The sequence below is a fragment of the Epinephelus moara genome, chromosome 17, assembly GCF_006386435.1.
Source record: "Epinephelus moara isolate mb chromosome 17, YSFRI_EMoa_1.0, whole genome shotgun sequence".
Taxonomy (NCBI): domain Eukaryota; kingdom Metazoa; phylum Chordata; class Actinopteri; order Perciformes; family Serranidae; genus Epinephelus; species Epinephelus moara.
In genome coordinates this window covers 76,067-98,864 of record NC_065522.1, presented here as the reverse complement: position 1 = coordinate 98,864, position 22,798 = coordinate 76,067, and the positions used below count along the sequence as shown (strand labels likewise).

Below are 22,798 nucleotides of genomic sequence, written 5' to 3'. Positions count from 1 at the left end.
ATTTTGACCCACTCATGCATCTAAGGGTTAATGTGGTAAAGTGTTGTAGCATTGTAACTACCACCATTGGATTCCTTGACCCTGAAAATGTAGGTTTAGCAGTTAAAATCATCGTTCCAACTTATTTAGAAGCCGAGATATTACAAAACGTACATTTTACGGCGGCCATTTTTTAAATTCCAATATGGCCGCCATATAGACATCTGCGCAAATGCAAACATTGATTTTCTGAATCCTTATACAATAACCTTTCCAAAAATGTATAGTTTTGCAAATCCCCCCAAAAAATCCCACAAAATTATATAGTGAACCTGACTATGCTGATGAATTCGCTGGTCAAGGCTAGGCAAAACGTTAGTACAGGTGAGATGACAGACAGATGGATGGTTTGTTTCTAACAAAATACTTTCTGTAGACGTGCTGCAAGAACAGATTAATGCTTAATATACATCTGCAGCCAGAGCGCATTACACTGTCAATAGGATTTATGTGTGGGGAATACCAGAATGTATTATCCAAATAAGGGCATGTACGTCACAAATAGAAGATGGATGTTTTTTCCCGTCAATGAGATAAACGCAACTGTCCTCAAAGTCCGTGCCGGTGCAGTGAGGGAGAAATGCACAGACTGCTTCATGTTGGAAGTGCTGTGGTCGGACTAACTGGCGATCGGACTACTGGGTATGAAGACGACCCAGTCCTCTTATCTGGTTGCTAATGAAGTTAACAATCTCAGCAGGATCACTTAACCGTCGCCTGTGAAGTTGTAACCAGTACAGCCAGTGGCAGCTCTTGTAGGCTGAAATCAAGACGATCACATTAACCAGCGCGCAATCATCAGACTTGACAATTATCACGAGAAAACAATCTTGGTTATGACGAGATAACGAGATAATTAATTCGTTATCATGAGAAAACAGTGCGCAAAAAAAAAGAATAATACATGGCTGTTCTCGGTTTATGTAGTTTTGGGTCTTTGAAAAGTCTTTTTTTTTTTTTTTTTTCAATGAAAATGTACAGGAACCCTGATATTTCTATTTTAGTTTTATCACTGAAATACAGCCATTTTATTATTGAGATAAGAATTTACATCAGGACAGTTTAAATGAACTTTTCAGGATAGTTCTGCAATAAATGATGTTAAAGCCTTGTATCATGCTAATGCCTTATATACTGTGTGTCACCTTGTAAACCATATCATAAACACCTTAAGATATGTGGTGGCAAAATTACTATTCAATAAACAATTCAATGAAAAGTCTTCACACGTCGGCTGTCTTTCTTGAGTTTTAATAAGCATTCATGAATGGAGTCTCACAAACAGTACAAACCGCATGAACAGTCAGTCAAAGTGAGAACTGGCGAATGTCCTCCAGCCCTCTATCTTTATAGTTACCCAAACACATGCTCATCCATAGTCACAACACATGGCGCCAGAGAACCTGTTGTCCTAAGCCGTACCATCTCCTGACACAATAACAGGGTCATAACTCTGAAGGCCTCTCTGAAGGTCCACCTTCGGCCTGTTTTGCGACCAGGCCTCCGCCATATATCTGATGTTATCAAGTGAGGGATTACAGAGCATGAAATAATTTGTAAGCTTCAATAAAGTAATAAAGTGAGCCTTGCAGGACACCCTAGGGGGTGAAAAAGAGGGTCAGATGCCCATAACTTGTCAGATACCCATAATTTTCCATCACATTCCTCCCTTTTAGCATTCTCATGCTAATCCACGAACATGGAAAATTCACATTAATCTTACTACCTTACGTCCTGCGAATTCTACCTGTACCAGCCAAACGCTGGTACCACCAGTTCTCTCTGAACATCAGAGATGTGGAAAAACAGGCAGAGGTCATAAGCATGGACAAGCCAAACATCCCCCTCCCTTTTGACGCAGGAGAAAGGTAAAAGACTTGACCATCTAACTGCACTATCTAATAAGGGAAAAAACCTCTATATGGTGAGGGCAAAAATCCCTTATACTACATTCTAAGCTAAAGCAAAGTAAGCATAACACACAAAGGTAGCAAAAACAATTAAGGGAAAACTTGACTGTCATGTACATGAATAATGAATAAGAAAAAAAAAATGTTAATGTTAAATGTGATTTAATAAATTAGGTTAATCAATGTGAAAAGTGATTTAAAAACTATATGAATAAATGAGTTTAATCAGTGTGACGTGGTTAAATGTGATTGAAACCACACTCCTGGAGAATCAATTTAATACATTTCCAAACTAAACAGTTAACTGCAAATCAGGAAAACTTAAACGAGTGACTCCTGTGAATTATAAGGAGGAATCCACAGATCCATCTGCACGTAGCACAGTTGCTCCCTCATAGTTCACGGTACTGACATTGACCTTCACCAATGCAGCAGCGAGGTATTGCACAGTTCTGTTGGGTGAGTGAACACCCTGGGTGAAAGCAATCAGCGCCCCCAGAGTCTCTGAAACATTCAGGGGACAAGGTTACAGTGGCATAGAATTACCTAGTTCGTGTGGAAGTTCCGCGCAGACATAACAGCTCCTGTTTGTCAGCACTCTCGCCGTTGTCAGCATAGCTCGATACCACACGTTGTTCTCCAACATGGATGTCATGTTGCCAATTTGCACAGCAGATCTTTTCCTCACGTGGTGAGGTGAGGCAGTACAGTTGTCATCTGATTCAGTGGGGTTGTGTCTGTAGAGCTCGTCCAGCAACAGTAGTGTCAGCCCCACTCCGATGGAGATGACAAGCAGGAAACCCACTCCCCCTCTTAGGCCGCACCCCAGGCGCCTAAAGGGATGCCACAGCTTTGGTGTCTCGATCATCGTCGCGATGTGCACTCGGATCCGGAACCCGTCTGCAGTGACTGGCGTGTATCCACGTAGCCCTCTCTGCAACCTTCACTGCTGTCTCCGTCACCAAAAGCACCTGGAACGGACCGTTCCACCTGCGAGCTTTCCAGTTCTTTCGCCTCAGATCTCTGACCACAATGTAGTCGCCTGGAACGAGGTCGTGCAGCTTTCCTTCTGCTGGTTTGGGCAGGGCAGCTTTCACCTGTTGATGGATTTCAGACAAAACAGAGGACAAGGTTGCACAATATCTTAACATTTCATCCTCGCAGTGGCCAGTGTCTGGCAACTGCCTTTTAACGGGCCCAATCCCAGTGTTGAGAGGTCTGCCAAATAAGATCTCAAATGGACTGAATCCATTCTTGTTTCTCCTCCTAGCCCTCATGTGCATCAACACAATAGGAAGAGCTTTTGTCCATGACATTTTAGTTTCCTCACACACTTTCACAAGTTTGTTTTTCAGAGTTGCATTTTCTCTTTCACATGCCCCTCCTGACGCTGGATGATATGCACAATGTTGTCTCAAATCAATGCCCATATACTCACCAACGGTCTTCAGGGCTGCGCTCACAAAAGGTGTACCATTATCTGAGCTGATTTTGGTTGGAATTCCCCACCTGGGAATTATCAGGGTCATCAAAGCTTTCGCCACTGCTGCTGTATCCTGTTTAGCTGTGGGAAAAGCTTCAACCCATTTGGAAAACATGCACACAATCACCAAAACAAACTTTTTCCCTTCGCTTGGTGTTAGTTCAATGAAATCCATTTGCAAGTGATCAAAAGGTCTTTCTGGAGGTGGATGTGCAGCCTGTGGTATTTTGATACCCCTCCCCACATTGTTCGTGGAGCATATCACACATCTTTTACAGAATTCTGTGGCATAGCTGGAAAACCCTCTTGTAAACCAGTATCTCCGTATCTCATTAACCATTCCCCCTTTTGACACGTGGTCCAACCCATGTGTCAATTTAGCGTAAAAGTGGAAGAGATAGCGAGGGAGACAGGGCAGGCCATCAGGACCTGACATCCTGCCTTTTTCCAAATGGCCTTCTCTGCCGGAGAGGCTCTTATCTGCAAGTCTGCTATCTCAGCTGTAGCCACAGCTGAGGGAGTGGAAGCAGGAGTTAGGGAGGCAGCATGCAAAGATGAAGGTAACGAAGACAATGGCAGCCTTGAGGCTGCTTTTGCAGCTGCATCAGCTCTTGCATTCCCCCGAGAGACAAGATCAGTGTTGTTAGTATGAGCTTCACATTTGCACACAGCGATTTGTTTAGGTAACAACACAGCATCCAAAAGAGCAGATACCAACACATGGTGAGCAATAGGTTTCCCTGTTGAGGTTAAGAAATCCCTGTTCTTCCAAATTTGCCCAAAATCACATACACATATGACTATTNCGCTGCGAGGGTCATAAGGACAGAGGGATGTCGTATGCTGTAAAGCCCTGTGAGGCAAATTGTGATTTGTGATATTGGGCTTTATAAATAAAATTGATTGATTGATTGAATCATGTCATATGCCCAAGCATATCTGCTGTCAGTGTAAATGTTAACGGATTTGCCCTCAGCCAATTTACATGCCTCTGTCAGAGCCACCAGTTCAGCTGCCTGGGCTGAATGTGAGGCTGACAAGGGACGTGCAATCACTGTCTCCTGCAGTGTTGTGACGGCAAAACCTGCAACAGTTTTGCCCGTGCCAGGGTCTCTTGAAGCTGAGCCATCAACAAAAAACTCAAAGTCAGCGTTATCAATCGGCGTGTCCCTCAAATCTGGTCTGGGAGAACAGACAGAAGTTATCACAGCAACGCAATCATGCGGTTCTCCATCAACAGCCGTTGGGAGAAGAGTAGCAGGATTAATAACAGTGCATCTCTTTACCTTGATGTTAGGTAATTCCAACAGGACAGCATTGTAACCACCTTGCAGCACAAAGATGTGAAGTCTTTTGCTCAAGAAGGATGAGAGACACTGCATGTGGGACCAGCAAGGTCAAATCAGCATAGCCCACAATGTCACGTGATGCAATAACTGCCCTCTCAGCAGCAGCCACAGCCCTAAGACAATGAGGCAGGCCTGCAGCCACACTGTCGAGTTTTGATGAAAAATAAGCTACAGGCCGCTGTTTCCCCCCGTGTGCTTGCAACAGCACATAAGTCATGTACCCACCCTTTTCGTCAACAGTCTGGGTAAATGGTCGTGTGCAGTCAGGCAGTCCAAGAGTCGGAGGTGTTTGCAGAGACAGTTTCAAATCAACAAAAGATTTCTCTGCTTCAGGGGTCCAAATGACACGATCAGATGCTTTCAGGCCTTTCCCATGAGCAATTGCTGCTAATGGTGCCTCAATTTCAGCATGATTAGGAACCCATTGCCTGCAGTAGCCTGTCATTCCCAAAAAGGACATGAGTTGTTTCTTTGTCTCGGGTTTTGGGATCTTTTGAATAGCTTCAATGCGTTTGGATGTGAGGGTTTTTCCCTCAGGAGAAATCACATGACCCAAAAATGTGACTTCTTGTGAAACAAACTGTAGCTTTGACAGGCTGGCTTTGTGGCCCTGTTCAGCCAAATGAGTCAGCAAGGCAATGGTGTCTTTAACACAGCCTTCTCTGGTTGCGCTCGCAACCAAAAGGTCATCAACGTACTGCAACAAAGCACTACCTTCAGGCAGTACAAGGGTCTCCAAACTGTCACTCAAAGCAGAATTATAGATCGTTGGGGACTCCGAGAAACCTTGGCATAAACGCGAGAAAGTCCACATTTTCCCCTCAAAACAAAATGCAAACCAGAATTGACTGTCCGGGTGCACTGGAACACTGAAGAATGCATTTGACAGATCAATTACTGAAAACCACTTGCTATCAGCTGGAACTTGAGACAGAATTGTGTGTGGATTTGGAACCGTGGGCACTCTGGCCTGTACCGCAGCATTTACAGCTTGCAGGTCTTGCACAAATCTCCACTCAGCAGGTGCGCCATCAGGTCGTATTTTACGCACCGGAAATATAGGCGTCCTAACAGGAGAGTTTGGACACGGAACAATCACGCCTGCATCCAACAGGGCATCAAACACAGGTTTAATGCCTTCCACTGCTTCACGCCTGAGAGGATATTGATTACGACAGGGTCTGTAGTCTGATTTAGGTGTGATTATCGCAGGCTCACAATTTTTGATCAGGCCAACATCATATTTACTTTGAGCCCAGAGATGTGCAGGAACCTGCTGTAGCTCTGGGATGTCGGCAACGGACTTAACCATGCACAAGTCAGCTTCAGAAACAGTTTTGTCTGTAAACGTAACAGAACGGGAAGTCTCAATGACACAATCTAGTTTCTTTCTGTGCACTCCCATTGCATCGTTAAAATCAATATGAGGATCAGTGGAAGACCTCCAACATGGAGAGGCGTTCAGCTCCCGCACCCACAGACCCAGGTCTGTGCCGCTGGGATTCACCAGTGAGATGTGTGGATCAGAGTTTTGTGCCAAAATCAACTCATGCAATCGATTAGGAAGTTTCACCGAGACAGCACAATTGGCGTCATTCCAGTACAAACAATCTAGCTGTAACCTGTCCTTTTCCTGTTCTGAGTCACAGAAAACATCCTCATTATCACAGTCAGTGTGTGACACAGAGGCCATGTGTGCTGTGCAGTGCAGGCATGTGACGTCAGCATGTGTGTGTGTGTCTGGGAGCTGCAGCAAATCAGATGGGGGTAGATTCACCTTCCATCGGCACATGAACTGTCCCTCAGCGTGCTCGAAAAAAGCACAATTTTCCTTCAAGTCATTCACTCTCTTCACCTGAACGCCTTCAGGTGTGCAAATCAATACAATACCCAACCTACACATGAGATCTCGTCCCATCAGATTGACAGGGCATTTGTCAGAATACAAGAATGAGTGTTTGAAAGATTTCCCTGTCTCAGAATCAAAACAATTCAGTGGAGCAGTGTATTTTTCAACAATTGCTACCCCTGCAACCCCAATTGTTTTCTGATATCTCCCACTGAGCTTAGGTGTAACTTTAGGAGGAAATTCACAACGTCTCACAACTGATTCCGCAGCTCCAGAATCTACCAAGAAAGAGAGTTCAACACCTTTAACTGACAGTGTATATCTAGGCATTTTTTTATATGCCTTTGCTGAAAAAATCAGCCAGCATACTGCTATGCTCACTCTCTCTCTGTTTAGAGTCAAGGTGCAGAATCGCATCAGAAACAAGCTCATACTCTGCATCAGTCATGATGTGTGTGTTGTGTGTTTCTGTATTTGTGTTAGTGTCAGTGCTCTCACGTGTCTGAAGTGTTGGTTGGTTTTCCGGGTCAGTGTTGTCACCAGATTGGGCCGTCCTTGTGCTCCCACCACATAGTCAATCCGACTCGCTTGCCCCATCCTTTTTCTTGTTGTTGTCCCCTTTGCGGCAATTTCGTGCCCAATATCCACTTTTGCCACAGTTGTAACAACGGTCTTAGTCTTTGTCTTTGCGCCCTCCCCGTGACTTTCCTCTCCGGCCTCCCTTCAGATCCTGCAGCTGAGCCAGCTGTAGTTTGGCAGAGAGGCGATCTTTTTTTCTCCAGTTTCTTTGCCGCTTCCTCCTCTCTCTGACGCTAGAGTTCAGCCCTCTGACGCTGTAATTCAGCCTCAGCTCCCACAGCATGTCTCTCAATGTCCGCGAGATCAGCTGTTGGCCATGTAAGGAAAACACGGTGAATTACATCTGCAATCTCTGGTTTCACCCCGTTCAGAAAAAGCAGACACATTTGGGTTGCGTGTCTTTCGCCCTCTTTCCCCTCAACTTCAGTTTCAGTCAGTCGACCATATTTCATTGCTGCCTCTCTCAGGCGGAACAGATAAGCAGAGACACTCTCCTCTGCCCCCTGCTTAACCGCCACCACTTTTCCCCAGTCCAAACGAACAGAGAACTTTGTTTTCAGTTTCAGCATCAGCCGATTGACAATGGCCCTGTAGGCAGCGTTGGTGTCGTGTTCATAATCACAGTGAACCAGTCTGGCAGATTCATTGTCCATAAACACATCCGCCACTTTATGCCAGTCATTTGACATGTGACGAGTTAACATACGTCTTAGTTCACCGATGGTGGGTCTGTGCTGTTGAATAAACAACAGCAGTTGCTCTCCATATTTCTGTCCTCCTTCCAGGATGTGTGGCAGGGTTGCCATGGCCTCAATCATGTCGCTCATCAGCCATGGTCTGTACACGAGTTGTGCTTCTCCATTTCCAGCTGCCACTTCCAGCATGGGAGCACTCAGTTCTGTCTTTTGCCCCTCTCGCTCTCCCTGCTCAGGCCCGTAGGACTTTCCACTGCGCAGGGATGAGGGGATGGAGGGATTTGGGTGTGGAGGCACATCGCCCCGTGGGGTTCTGTGTGAAGTCTCAGTGGAGGGGGAAGTGGGCTTTGTGTGTGCCGCTGCTGCAGAGGAGTCGCCTGTTGCAGAGGAGCCGCCTGCTTCCTCCCCGTCATCGGTGATCAGGTGGAGCCGAGTTGAGGTCCGAATCCAGTTTTGGACACTGCGCCGGGAGACCTTTGGGGCCCTGCCTATGCTTGGCCTCTTTCATCCAATTATTAAATGCTGACCAATCTGCCTCAAATTTGATCTTACCTCCAAACTTCCCTACTAATCCTCTTTTTTCTAAATCTGTTAACCTCACCTCTAACGCCTCGAGTTGTTTTACACTCAGGCTGCCAGATTGTGGAAAACAGCACTCATTTACCCACAGATCTAACTGAGCCACGCTCTCCTTCCCATAATTGATCTTCATGAACCTCACATTGGGAGCGCCATAATTAGGCTCAATTCTCCTCTCATGATTGCTCTGGCCAGATCCCATCGTAATCAAATTCTCAGGTTTTTCTTTAGCAGGAAATAAGCCAAATTTGTGGAACGAAATTCTTTTACCTTTAAGTGAAAATCAAACTTACGAATAAAAGGACAATTTTACCACTCTGTCTGTTCCGTTCTGATAGCAGGTGTATGTATCTCTCCCCTTCGCTACTCACCACCCTTTCTCTCTGTCTTGACAGCTGAGAAATCAGGTGTCGTGTTAGGTTCCCAACCTACACTATCTTAGGTCCCTGACCTAAACCGAGCTCACACTTTTCCTGCACTCAGTTTCACAGAAACGGTGCCTGGCACGTCTGCCAACCTATCACAATAGGTGGAAAAGACTTTTCCTGCGCAGTCCTCAAAACTCACCAGAAAAAGACAGTGAGGTGTTGACAGCCACCGAGTTCGTTGGAGAAAAAGACAGTGAGGTGTTGACAGCCACCGAGTTCGTTGGACCCCAACGGTGAAAGGAATGCCGGTTCTCCAGACGTCAGGCCCTCTCCTCAACCTTCCTTTGTGGGGGAGTTCGAGGTGTAAGAGTCTCGGCTCTTGCTGTACACAGTCTTTAACCTTCAGTCCAGAATTCCAGAATCCGCTCACAGATGAGGTCCCTTCGTGGTCGCCAATTTTGTGGTGGCAAAATTACTATTCAATAAACAATTCAATGAAAAGACTTCACACGTCGGCTGTCTTTCTTGAGTTTTAATAAGCATTCATGAATGGAGTCTCACAAACAGTACAAACCGCATGAACAGTCAGTCAAAGTGAGAACTGGCGAATGTCCTCCAGCCCTCGATCTTTATAGTTACCCAAACACATGCTCATCCATAGTCACAACACATGGCGCCAGAGAACCTGTTGTCCTAAGCCGTACCATCTCCTGACACAATAACAGGGTCATAACTCTGAAGGCCTCTCTGAAGGTTCACCCGAAGCCTGTTTTGCGACCAAGCCTCCGCCATATATCTGATGTTATCAAGTGAGGGATTACAGAGCATGGAATGATTTGTAAGCTTCAATAAAGTAATAAAGTGAGCCTTGCAGGACACCCTAAGGGGTGAAAAAGAGGGTCAGACGCCCATAACTTGTCAGATACCCATAATTTTCCATCACAGATATGACTGTAAAGTTTTGCTCTTCTAACTGCATTTCTAACATTTTTTTGACTCAATCCATTACTGGGACCACTACAGCGAACCGCAAACGGGTACCTGATATCCATGAATTCACACACTGACACTGCGACTGAATATTTTTTAACAATTAGGCCACAATTTTGCACTTGACAATACGCAGTCCGGCCAAATAATAGGCTTTGACCTAGTATTCTTTCAGGAAATAGTAGTCCTTTAACTAGCAGCTCTTGCCACAGTTACTCAGCTGACTACATTAATTTTAAGTTTTAAAACTTATTTTTTACTAATTTTAAAGATTTAGTGGAGAGTGCTTTCCATGAGGATAGTGGTGCACAACTGAAACAATGACCCAAACACATGGCTTTAATGTTCAATGTCAGAAGAATACAAAGTTTTTGAAGAATTGAAAGTACCAGCAGACCTAACACATTAGTTGAGAGTGCACACACACTCGTGTTAAACTTAATGGGACACGACAGGTGAAAATATACAACCGTTTCCAAAAAAGTTGGGATGCTGTGTGAAACCTAAATAAAAATAGAATGCAGTGATTTGTGAATCCTTGTTGACCTGTAGTTAATTAAATACAATACAAAGACAAAAAATGAATCTTCAAACTGATGAACTTTATGTTTTGAACAACCTGTAGTTCTTACCACCCAGACATCCCACGACATGTCAGTAGCCTGCACACTCTCTTGACCTAAAAATTGTTTGACACCTAAAAGAGATAAAAATGACGAAAATGTCTTGACTATTGAATTTTAGCATACAAGGTAAATGTATGGTTTTTCAGTCAGTGGGGTTTGGAGGTTCTTCTCATCATTATTATTATTATTATTATCATTCTTGATATACTTTGAAAGATGGCTCTGTCTCTTTGCAGCTTTAAAACTCAAAGAGCTGCTTCCATATGTGGGTTTAAGCATATTATGAAGAACACAAATTTATTTTAAGATTAGATCATTAGGTTTGGCCTCAGATAGTATACTTATCTTATTCAAAATGCTTGTATAAAAGTTCAGAGTCAATAAACACCTCCTGGTCCGCTTCTACACAGCCATCCAAAGTGTCATCACCTCCTCCATCACAGTCTGGTATGGTAACACGAACAGTCATTCAAAGATGAAATTACAACGCATCGTGTCCAAGGCCTCTAAGATTACCAGTTCTGCCCTCCCATCAATCGAATCCATATCCCATCAGCGTGTTTCTAAACGGGCAAATAAAATAATCTCAGACCCCTCTCATCCAGCAAACCACCTTTTCCAGACCCTCCCTTCTGGTAGGCATCTCAGGTCACTTGCCACAAAATCCACCCTCTTTAAAAACAGCTTTTCCCCCACAGCAATACGAACACTCAACTCCCTCCGTTAGCATGCATATGGACTTTATATGCATATATGACTGTGTTGTACTGTTGTGTTTTTTGTTTTGTGTTTTTTTGGTTTCAGGTGTGTCACGTTGTGTGGGTTTTGGCTACAGGGCTATTGTTTGCCGCAATATGTTCTGTGGATGTCTGTATGCACTTTATTCATGTATGTCTGTATGTATGTATGCACTTGTTGATGTTGTGACAATGAAGCAGTGTCCTGTATATATGTACCGAAAGCAAATACCACCGACTAAGATTGCGTGGCAATTAAAGTTCTGCTCTGTTCTATTCTATTCTAAACAAATTGACACTGAAATGACTTTGACTTGCAATTTAAAGACATTCAAAACTGAAGTGGATGTTTTCTTTTCTAACAGCCCCTCTACAGGAAGTGCACTTGGAAGTGGTTCCAATCACTGGGAGAAACTATGAGGTCAATCTAACAGCCATAGTTCTTCCCACAGAGGCCAACTTGTCCGTCTTCTACTGGTGGATAGGAGACAACCTGCAGGTAAAGGACATACAGCAAACTTTATCTAATAGCATTACCTGACATCAAATCTATTCATTTATTAATTTTTTTCACAAAGTTATTCACAAATAAAGCTACATTAGTTTATTATTTTGGCTACAGTGGGGCAGTAAACAAACAATATTATCACCTTATAAAGTTGTTATAGTTAACATATTAGCAAAATAATGTTTGCTATCTATCCAATATTAATGAGCAATATTATCATTCATTTGGAGTCATATTTGTGTCCACATTGTATGCCCATTATTTTCTCTCCATTTAGCTCTGTTTTTGATTGTTACCTACTCCTGAGAACAATATCTGTCTCTTTAACTGTGAAATGCTCCAGTAGGTTCACTAAATAGTTGCTAACTTTGCCCGTCGTGCTGTTTGCTGCTGAGCAGGTAGTGTTTTATGGAGTTTTAGATCTTTTTTCTCTAGAAACAGGTGGCTGCTGTGACTGATACATGCACTATTTGTGAGAGTGAACCAAAACAACAAATTTGCACCCAGACAACTAAACAGTGAGCTGAAATTCACTTTAAAGCTCTTTAAAGCTGAGGGGAGCTGATGATCCTCTATAGCTTCATGGCTTGTATGAGCTATCCCTTTCACATTGTCACATTGTTTTCACTTTGTTAAATTATGTGACTGTTGTCAAAACCACTTTCGGTAAGGATGACAGTTTGAGCCCAATTTTGATCTCAGACTTTTCAGACACACCCTGTATACACAGTTGACCTACCTAACAGCCAGCCTGTGACTTTCTCCTGTAGCCTACGCTGACTCTGCAGAACAGCCTTCTGACTCGTTTCCCAGAGACAGGAGAGGTTTCAGTCACTGTCCAGGCTTCTAATGGCCGAACTATGGTGCAGGATACCAGGACAGTTCAAGTCTACGGTAACAATGACATTTGAAAGAACCTTAATGTAGACTTGGGTTGATACAGCAGCATATAGAAATTAACATAACAGAAAGCATTTTTGCATTATAACATTTTTTTGTTCTTTTCCTTTTCAGAATAGTGGTTCTTAATCGCATAAAAGCTGATAGCCCTACATAGAATATAGTAGAAACTCATCAGTTATTGTTGATGAGTGTGTCACACGATGAATTTTGCCAGATTTCTTTTTATGAACAGATGGGCTTGGTTTTTTTAAGAAGCAGTAGTACCAGTTATTGTTTGAATCAGTGCATTAAGGTTAGTTTTAATCTTAATGATGACTGGGATCCACTGGGATGACTGGGATCCACCTAAGTAATGTAATTTGATTGTAGGTGCATGATCCATATGCCTCTTCTCAAATTAATCTGGTTTCCCGTACTCCTGTACATCTTCGTATGCTAAATCTTAGCACATATTTTGAGATACTGGCAAACTAACTCCATCTGTTAATGCTAATAGTACACATATGCATGTCCGGATTGAATTATCCACATATGTTCCCTCCAAGGTTATAGCCAGCAATGTGCATCTGTCCATTCAGTACACAGTGTACATGCGTTGTGTTTTCTACATCTGTAGTTTCTATGTTATTTGCTGTGTAATCTTCAGCAGTCAGTATGCAACATCTGTGGATGATTGTATAGCTACAATGATATGATTATGACTGCTAACCACTCCTCTGTTCTGTCCCAGATAACTTTCAGGTTATCCCTCTGAGTTTTAGCGCAAACCTGGACAGCTTCAACCCAAACATCCCAGAGTGGAGACGGGACATCGGCCAGGTTGTCACCAAAATACTTGTTAAGGTAGGACTTTAAGTTAAGTTTGAAATTATGCTTTCTTTAAGTAATTGTTTATAGCATGTCATGATACCAGAAATTTAGTAGTCTATATGTGAGTAAAATTACATGATTATCAGTAAAATTCGATAACACGAACAAGAACCAAAAAATATTAAATGAAACATAAAAAATAAATAAATCCCAGTACTTACATACACTTCTTTATTAAAAACATTAATTCATATTAAAATACTTCTCCATTGTTGTTGTTGTTCAACACTTGTACATGTAAGATGTGACAGTAGGTCTTTGTGGTAGGCTATTGTGGTAGGACTAAAGTGATAATCAATACGTTTTCATGCACAAAATATTCCAGTTTTTGCTCTTATTCTGAAAAAGACAATATTCCCACTAAGCTGCTTACATGGCGAAAAAATTTATGTTCCTTTAATACTCTACGCCCTTGGTCACTAACAGGCGGACCGCGGTCCGAATCCGGACCCAGACACCGTCCTGTACGGACCCGGACCTATAACCAGTAAATTAATAAGGGATTTTAAATTTTGACGGGACGCTTCTATTTTAACTGGCACAACTTTTCTAGTCTTTATGGTAACGGTTTAGCTGATCAAGAAATGCACAGACCAACTGCATGCGAGTTAAGCCATCCCAAGAAAGAGAAACAGTAAAACTGTTCAATTGTTATTTATTCATTGTTAAATTGGTTGAGACTGTTAAGTCAAGATGTGTAACAGTTTACAAAGAAAAAAGGAAAATTCAAGCTGTTGCTACACTTTATTTTATTTTTTCCAAAATTAAGCACTTTATTTTAAGATGCACAATTTTTCAAAAACTATTTAATTTATTTTCTCCATTTTATTAATTTATTTTCTCCATTTTATTTTTAAATGCATATCTGTATAGTTCAATGTTAAGTGACAATTAATATTGTCGAAATGTTTTTGAATCATACTTTCTTTATTTGATGTGACAGTCAGACGTTGATTACTTTCAGATGTTGATATAACTACTAGGCTACTTCAGTATATATCACACTAAATCATACCGCAAGTTAGACATTATGATGTTCCCTATAAAACAGAGGAACCTCTGGAGCAGCTCGTCATTTTGCTTCTATGCATTAAAATAGGATTTTTTCAAAGTTTGCTACAAATGGGGATATTAGTGTGCATGTAAACATATCCAGTGATTTGTGCAGCATTTTCCCAAAAGTTAAACATTTTTCAACACTGACGACCAGAAAAAACAGCAACCTTGCAGCGCTCAGTGCCTCTTCAAGCTGTTGGCAACTACAATTGCAAAGAATAAACAAAATATAAAGGCCTCAGGAAAAAAAAATGCTTTTTGACAAGTCAAGGCACTGCTGTTGCTGTAGCTGCACTTGTCACCAATTTTCTTCTGTGCTGGTACGGGCTCTTCTTCTGCTTTTGGCATTTAAAAGCAGACTAGAACACTAGAACAACATTGAGCGGCTGAGTGGGTGGTGCAGGGACGATAACCTGCTCCTTAACACCACCAAGACCAAGGAACTGATCAACGACTACAAGAGAAATAAAACAGACACTGACCTGGAACGCCAATACCACAGCATTAATTAAGAAGGCACAGCAGAGACTCTACTTCCTAAGACTTCTCAGGAAGAACCAGCTCACCCAGAAACTGCTTCTGTTTTTCAACCACCATAGAGTGTGGGTTGATATACTATATATGTGTGTGGTATGCCAGCTGCACAGTAGCAGACAGAAGAGCACTCCAGAGGGTCGTCAACAACGCTCAGAAAATTATTGGCTGTCCTCTCCCCTCCATGGAAGAGATGTATAGATCCTGCTGGCTTAGAAAAGCCCAGAACATTCTGTCCCACCCAGGACACCTTCTGTTTGAACTGCCGCCCTCGAGCAGGAGATACAGGACAAACTGGTTAAAAAAACAGGTTTTATCCAAAAGCAATAACTGCACTTAATGAATGCACAAAAAATTGACTGTGGAACTATGTCTGAGTGCAATACAAAGGGATTTGTGCAATAGGCTAAATGCCCTGTGTGTGTTTTTATACTTTCATTTTTGACTATATAGTTTGTTATTGTTTTTTTTACTGACATTGGCACTGAGGAGGTTGCATTCAATTTTGTTGTACATGTACAATGATAATGAAGATATTCTATTCTATTCTATTCTATTCTATTCTATTCTATTCTATTCTATAAGAAAGATGGCCAAATCAAAGATGCCCACAGAGAGAGGGAGAGGTTCTGCCTCAACTATTGGTTGGCCTGAAGAAACGTAAAGTGAAGCAGGAGCTTTGAGTTCCATCTCTGTATGGGTTCCAATTCAAAGATATTTTAACCTGATCTGTGTAGGATAGTGGCCACATGTAGTGATCAGAGAGCCATGGTTGAAAGGTGAGTATTCTGCTGTTATGATAGCTAACAGGTGATTGACCTGGTGACATCATGGGGTCACATGCCACAGTGAGCAAAGGTGAATGAAGACTAGCTTCATAGGCAGAGTTTCACACATAGGTGTGAAAAACAGAGGACTGCGGGGAGCTAAGTTCCTTCATACTGTCAAAATAAAAAGGGACCTCTGCTGCTATTTTGGGCTAAGGTTACAAGAAATGTCAGTTTACACAAGTGAAAAAAATCATCTGTGGAGTCCAGTGATCCCACAATGGCAGCATACATACTCAACAGACATGTCACCCATTTATCATGTTTGGGATGCTCTGGGTTGGCATAAACGACAGTATGTTAAAATTGCTGCTAATTCAGAAATTTAGCACAGCCATTGAAGAGGAGTGGACCAACATTCCACTGTCAACAATGTACAACCTGATCAACTTTATGCAAAGGAGATGTGTCACACTATATGACACAAATGGTGGTCACACCAGATACTGAGAGATTTTTGGGGATATTGGTGACCAAAACAACATTTCTGTAGCTCTGTAGCACTAGTCATGTAAAGTTCTAAAAAAAAAAAAATTAATAAAAAACTGCAATAAAACTGTAACCATCCCAAGAGAGAAATAAACTAAGTCTTTTGTTTACATAAAAAAGTCTTTAACTTAGAAGAAATTAACTTCTGGAAATGCGAGGGAGGCGTGGCAGGGCTTAAACATCATGATTGGCAGAGCCTCCAAGCCTGCAGTGGCTGACCACCCCGATCCCACCTTCTTCATGGAACAGTTAAATAGCCCTAACCCTAACCCTTGCTTCACCCAGTCCAACAGCAGCAGCACACCAACCACCTGGACCCCCCAACCTCCAGCCCCACCGTTGATGAAAAGCTAGTGACATCTTGCGTAGAATCAACCCACACAAGGCCTCTTAGAGTTCTCACCCGACTGTTCCAGCACCTTCTGGATTCTGGCCGTGTCCCCAACCAGTGGAAGGAATCTACTATAATCCCAATCCCAAAGAAGACACCTGCTACAGACCAGTAGCTTTGACATCTGTTTTATGTAAATGTATGGAGAGAGTAGTGTGTGACCAGCTATTGGACATGCTGTCGGACAAACTGGATCCACTTCAGTTTGCCTATAAACCAAAACGCAGTGGAGTCTCATACTTTTGGACACTGTTGCTAAAAATCTGGACTCTGCACACCCACACACTAGGATTTTATTCATGGATTTCTCTTCTGCTTTTAATACTGTAAACACTAACAACTTGCTGCACTGCCTCTCTGACCTTCAGGTTCACCTGACACTGATTTATGGATTAAGAGTTTTTACTGGGCAGACCACAGTAGGTGCTTTTAAATGGTTTTAAATCCAGTAAGCTGGTTTTAAGCATCACCTGTGGCAGTGAAGGAATGAGACTTTTTAAATATGCGGATGACATGGCCCTGGTGGCACACCTGCCTGGCACTGATGCTCTGCCCCTTTACCAGCAGGCGGTCAACAACCTGGTACAAACATTTGTTGACTACTCACTGGAGCTCAACATCACAAAGACCAAGGAGCTGTGCTGTGGGGGCAGAGACAAAACCGCATCGCCCCTTTTCCAACCACTCAGCATCCAGGGTCAGCTGGTGGAGCAGGTTCAGTCTTTTAAATACCTGGATACAGAGATAGACACCTGCCTGTCTTTTGCACAGCACACTGACTCAGTATACAAAAAAGCACAACAGTGCCTCTACCTGCTGAGGAAACTCAGGACTTTTCGTGTCAGCAAGGACATTTTAACGTTGGTTTACCGCTCACTCAATCTCACCTTCAATATTTCATCCTGGTACAACCTGCTCACCGTCAAACACAAAACAAAACAAAACTCTCCCGCATAATAAAGCATTCCAGCAAAATAATCGGCTCACCTCAAACTCCACTGTCTGAACTGTACAGCCGCTCATTGATCAGGAAAGCCACCCTAATCACAGAGGACCCCTCTCACCCCCTCCACCACTCCTTCCAGTTACTGCCATCAGGAAAACGGTATAAAGTCCCACTGGCCCGGAAAAACACTTATAAGAAATCTTTCATCCCCACTGCAGTAACTATTCTAAACAATATTAAATAGACACATGCACCATATACCATTTTTTCAGTCCCCTTGTGTGTTTTAAATGTGATGTGTGTTTTAAATGTGAATTTGAGCCTTGTTAAAGGAAAATTTCTGTCACTTTTGGGACAGACAATAAAGCTTGTCTCATCTTATCTTAAACCTGTAAAAATTGGGAGCAAAAACAGAAGTGTTGCATTTCAACTTTGTTCAGTGTAGGTTACTGCAAACAGCATCTTTGCTGCAAGTGTTCCTGTTCAAAATTACTCAGAAACCCTCTGTGCAAAACTATAAAATGTTATGTGAACACAAAATTGCCAATTTCTCTGAAAGATAATTGAAACTGAGGAGTGGGGAAACTGCACGTAATATAGCTGTTAGCTGTCAAATCATTGCCTCCAGAACTGGTGCTGCACTATATAAATTATAATGTTAATTTAAAAATCCATTGTTATTAATCATAATTGTTGTTCACATGAGTGGGGTACATGAGGCGCATGAACCCCTCCTTGAAAATCTCAGATTGTTGATTGTCTTAAGACACGCTGCACTGTGGTGAGGGCAGGTACAGACCTCCCAGAGGAGCAGGAAGTCTTTACAAATCAGTGGTAGCAGGGCATTTCTGTCGGGCACAATCTAGCTGTGCTAGCCGTGCCAGCCCTCAGTGGTATGGGAGAAAGAGGGCAGCGGGTTTAAATTAAGGTCTACAGCAGCAGACATTTATGTTTAAGGCATCAGAATTACTAATGATACAGAACTGGATGTGAATATAAATATAAATATGTATGTGGTGTGAATTATTAAATTATTTCAGATCCTGCTCTCTCTGGTTTGTTATTAATGAACTAACTGTGGACTTCCAGTAAAAACTAGCTCAGTAGCCGCTAGTTATAATCATAAAATATTGAGGGACTACTCAGTAACTACTTAGTATAATGAGTTAAAGAATTAATGACTTGTAACTGGTTTTTGCCACTCAACGACTGGTTCAGACTTATTTACAAACAACTCATACAGAAAGTGGTCAGTATTTAGAGTCACAGATATTCATGAACTAATCATTCCCTAATGACTGATTACTGTAGTATCTCCCAGTCAGTCATGATGATCTACTATATAGTCCTCAAATCAAAACTATTCAGATATTATCATTATACTATTCATTAATTATCAGGTTATTCCTGATTCATTCTCCACTTGTTCCTTAGTAACTAGTCACATTTTTTTGTGAGTAGTTACTAAGGAGCTATTTTTAGTAGATAGCTATTAGTAGCTTTTTTTGTTTTTTGCAGATTTAATCTTTACATATACCGTATTAATTTCGAATATTGATTAGTGCAGTTTGACGTTGTTACTTACCTTTAATCTTTTGACCTCAGAACACAGGTGTCCCTCTGGAATCCCTTGTTACAGTGGTGAAGCCGGGACTCCCCACCAGAGCTGACCTGTACGTTCTCCCACTGGACAGCACATCAGCCAAGAGGAGCATGTTTATAGATAAGGTACATGTACATGCATAGAAAAGCATATTCAGTATATTATGTTTGCCCTACAAATTACAGCTTTTGTAGACAGAAGCACATTTTTAATTTACACAAAGAGGCACAGTAAGGATTCACTATTTTCTTGATTTTTATAACAGACTCCCATTTTCCAAAACATTTTTCTAGGCCTGCAAACTGTAGTGGGATGAAAAAGATGACAGTTCTGAGAATGAGGCCAAACTTTGCTTTGTTACTGTTACAGCAACAGAAACCGTTTCCTTCTCTGCTGTGACAGTAAACGCAACACAAAACCCCACCTGTGCTGTACTCAGAGCTTAACAGTGTTAAGGTGAGAACACAAACCTTTTATGTTATAAACAGCACGGCTACAGCCATGTACCTACACTCCCACAAAGACCCACACACCGTCAGTGTTTCAGCCTTTAAGCAGAGATACAGAGACTGTTTGAAATTACATACTAACATGCTATTAATACCAGGTGTTACATAAAATTGAGTATGGCACAACAGAAACAACCAATCAAAGCCGAGGAATCTCTAAATGCAGTTGTCAATCTTGCTGTTTTGATATGAATCAAGACTCTGTAACTGCATTGCCTATTTCTTGCCCCAAATGTCTTCAGAAACATATTTCAGTGTACTTTTTAGCAAAATAATAAAAAAAGTTGGTCCCCAGGTCACCATGTTGAAAACAGCTTAACTGCATTACCAAGCAGCCTGACTAACATTCTCATTTTACAGCTAAACAGTCACCAAACTATGTTCTTTAAACATCTGAGGAGAGAAATAGGAAATTAAGTAACAGAATCTTGATTCAAATTTGATCAGCGCTGCCTAGTTTGACAGTTTGTCCACAGTTCATGAGCAGTGACTGACATACTTGCTTTGGATATTCCTCGCCTCTGAGTATTTTCGTTCACATGCAGTAGGGCCATTGGGGATCAAAGGTCACAAGCATTCAGTATTGGTTGTCGGCATTGCCTCTTATATACAGAGATTTCTCTGGATTCTCTGAATCTTTTGATGATATTATGGATTGTGGATAGTGAAATTTCTAAATTCCTGATAACTGTTGCCTAAGAAGTTTTTACAAACTACTGAACGTCACCCCATTCTTGCTTGTTAATGACTGGGCCTTTCAAGGATGCCTCTTTCATACCCAATCATGATATTGTCAACTGTTATTAAGGCTGTCACTTTTCATTCAGAACATTTGTTGGAATGTCATATTTTTTCAACCTCTTTGAATTAAAGAATTTCAGTCTATAATCACAACAGGCCATTTGAAGTAGTTTGCCTTGTGATCCAGCAGAGGTTGTTCTAAACATCGACTATTAGCTTATCCTACTGCAGTAAGATCACATAACACCTGAAAAGCTTAATGTCAAGTCCTGTAGCTTTGTTTATTGATAGATCAATGGGCATTGACCTATCAATAAACAAAGCTACAGGACTTGACATTAAGCTTTTCAGGTGTTATGTGATCTTACTTGTCCAAAATGCAAAATGTGGTTTCAAGTGTTTGGAGGAACATTTTAAGCCAAAGACAGTTGGTCATTACTCTGTTGTGCAGTGTATTTGAGTTATGAGTTATTATTTGGGTTGACAAGTGATGAACATGTGATGAGCCTGTAATTGGTGGACAGGCACAACAGGCATCATGGATGGCTAACAACAACATTTTACACAATTTTCAAAAATATATCACAATCAAGGCTGGATTACAAGGCCTCTAAAGGGGATATGATTGCATGGAAGCCCTTGTTCAAATGGACGATAAGAGGGTTAATGTTAGCTTCTGGGCAAAAAAAAGGAGGTCCCTCACCTGCACCGTTCTAAAGATATTTAATGTATGTAACTTTGATGTATATGACATTATTGACCCCAAAGTTAACTTCTATAGTGTCCAGTAAGCCAAATGTTTCTCATCAGTCCTGTTCAATGCTTGGTGGTGCGTTCCATACAGCTGGAAAAGTGGCGAATCTGAGGACTCACCTGCTACCTTGCCACCCAATTTAGGCAGCGGAGGCACCACAGATGAGCGAAGCAACATCCAGCTTATACCTCATCCTATTCTTATTATTCTGATATAGCTGTTAAAAACATTTATGTGCAGGACGAATGTGATGTAAAGTATTTATATAGCCCTACCTGTTACTGATTAACCCCATTTACCAGTGGAATGCTCCATACGTCATGTTTGTGACGTATATAATGTCTTATAAACATCAATAATGCATTGTAGCATGACTTTGTGAGCTGTATACGGTTATTAGCAATTGTATGATACTATAACACACATAAAATTTCCTGGATGATCAACATTGCTTTTGCACTGTGTGGCCCATAGAGCAGGCCCATGTCCGCTGACTGAGGCCTCCCTGGCCCTATTTTTGCAGCACCTATGGTGTGTTCAGCTTAATGAACCACTCTTTGCAACACTCTTTGCCTTGTTTCGTGTTGTTTCTGTACCACGCAGTGGTGTTGCCTGCCAGGATGCTCTTATTGGTCAGGAGTAGAAATTCCTCAATACCCCAAATTTCCTTACTCTGCTTTCAATTTTCAATCAATTTTATTTATAAAGCCCAATATCACAAATCACAATTTGCCTCAAAGGGCTTTACAGCATACGACATCCCTCTGTCCTTATGACCCTCGCAGCGGATAAGGAAAAACTCCCCAAAAAAACCCCTTTAACGGGGAAAAAAAACGGTAGAAACCTCAGGAAGAGCAACTGAGGAGGGATCCCTCTTCCAGGACGGACAGACGTGCATTAGATGTCGTACAGACGCTTTGCCTTTCTCATCACCAAGTCAGTTGGACAAAAGGGTATAGAGCTATTTGCCCTCTCCACTGAGGACCTATTGATATTAAAGGGCCCTAGGCCTTTTTTTGGGGTATTTTTACTGCCTTTACTTTTAAGCTCATATCACAGTCATTATAAAGGCTACATACACATGCTATATCTTGTTTTGTTTTTTTCAGGACAGTCTTGGCAATCCAGATTTGCCATCATTCCATGTCCTTCTATGTGCCTGTATTTTATATTAATTTTTATATCAATGAAAAAAAACAAATCCATGTGACTACATTCTTACATTTTTACATGTATCTCACCATAGCAAGTTGGAAGTTGACATATTCTGCCATATATGAAGAGGGGAGACTCTCTGGAATCTGGCAATATAAGAACCATGATGCTGGGACATTCTGTCACTTCACAGTTGTCCAAAACATGTGGTTTGTGCCAGGCGGACATGATAGCCAGTATTTTTTCATTATTGCAAGAAATTCCATTGACTCATTCACAAATCAAAAATGTGTTTTATCTGAAAGAAA

General features: G+C 41.8%; 1 protein-coding gene across 1 annotated transcript in view; it reads left to right on the top strand.

Moving 5' to 3' along the window:
* sorcs2 (sortilin-related VPS10 domain containing receptor 2) overlaps positions 1 to 22,798 on the top strand; it is a 195,905-nt gene that overhangs the window by 161,742 nt on the left and 11,365 nt on the right. Inside the window, exons 13-16 of the mRNA XM_050066937.1 lie at positions 11,570 to 11,703; positions 12,483 to 12,606; positions 13,346 to 13,458; positions 19,334 to 19,456. Of these exons, the coding sequence (XP_049922894.1) occupies positions 11,570 to 11,703; positions 12,483 to 12,606; positions 13,346 to 13,458; positions 19,334 to 19,456 (494 nt within the window). The remainder of the gene's footprint in view (positions 1 to 11,569; positions 11,704 to 12,482; positions 12,607 to 13,345; positions 13,459 to 19,333; positions 19,457 to 22,798) is intronic.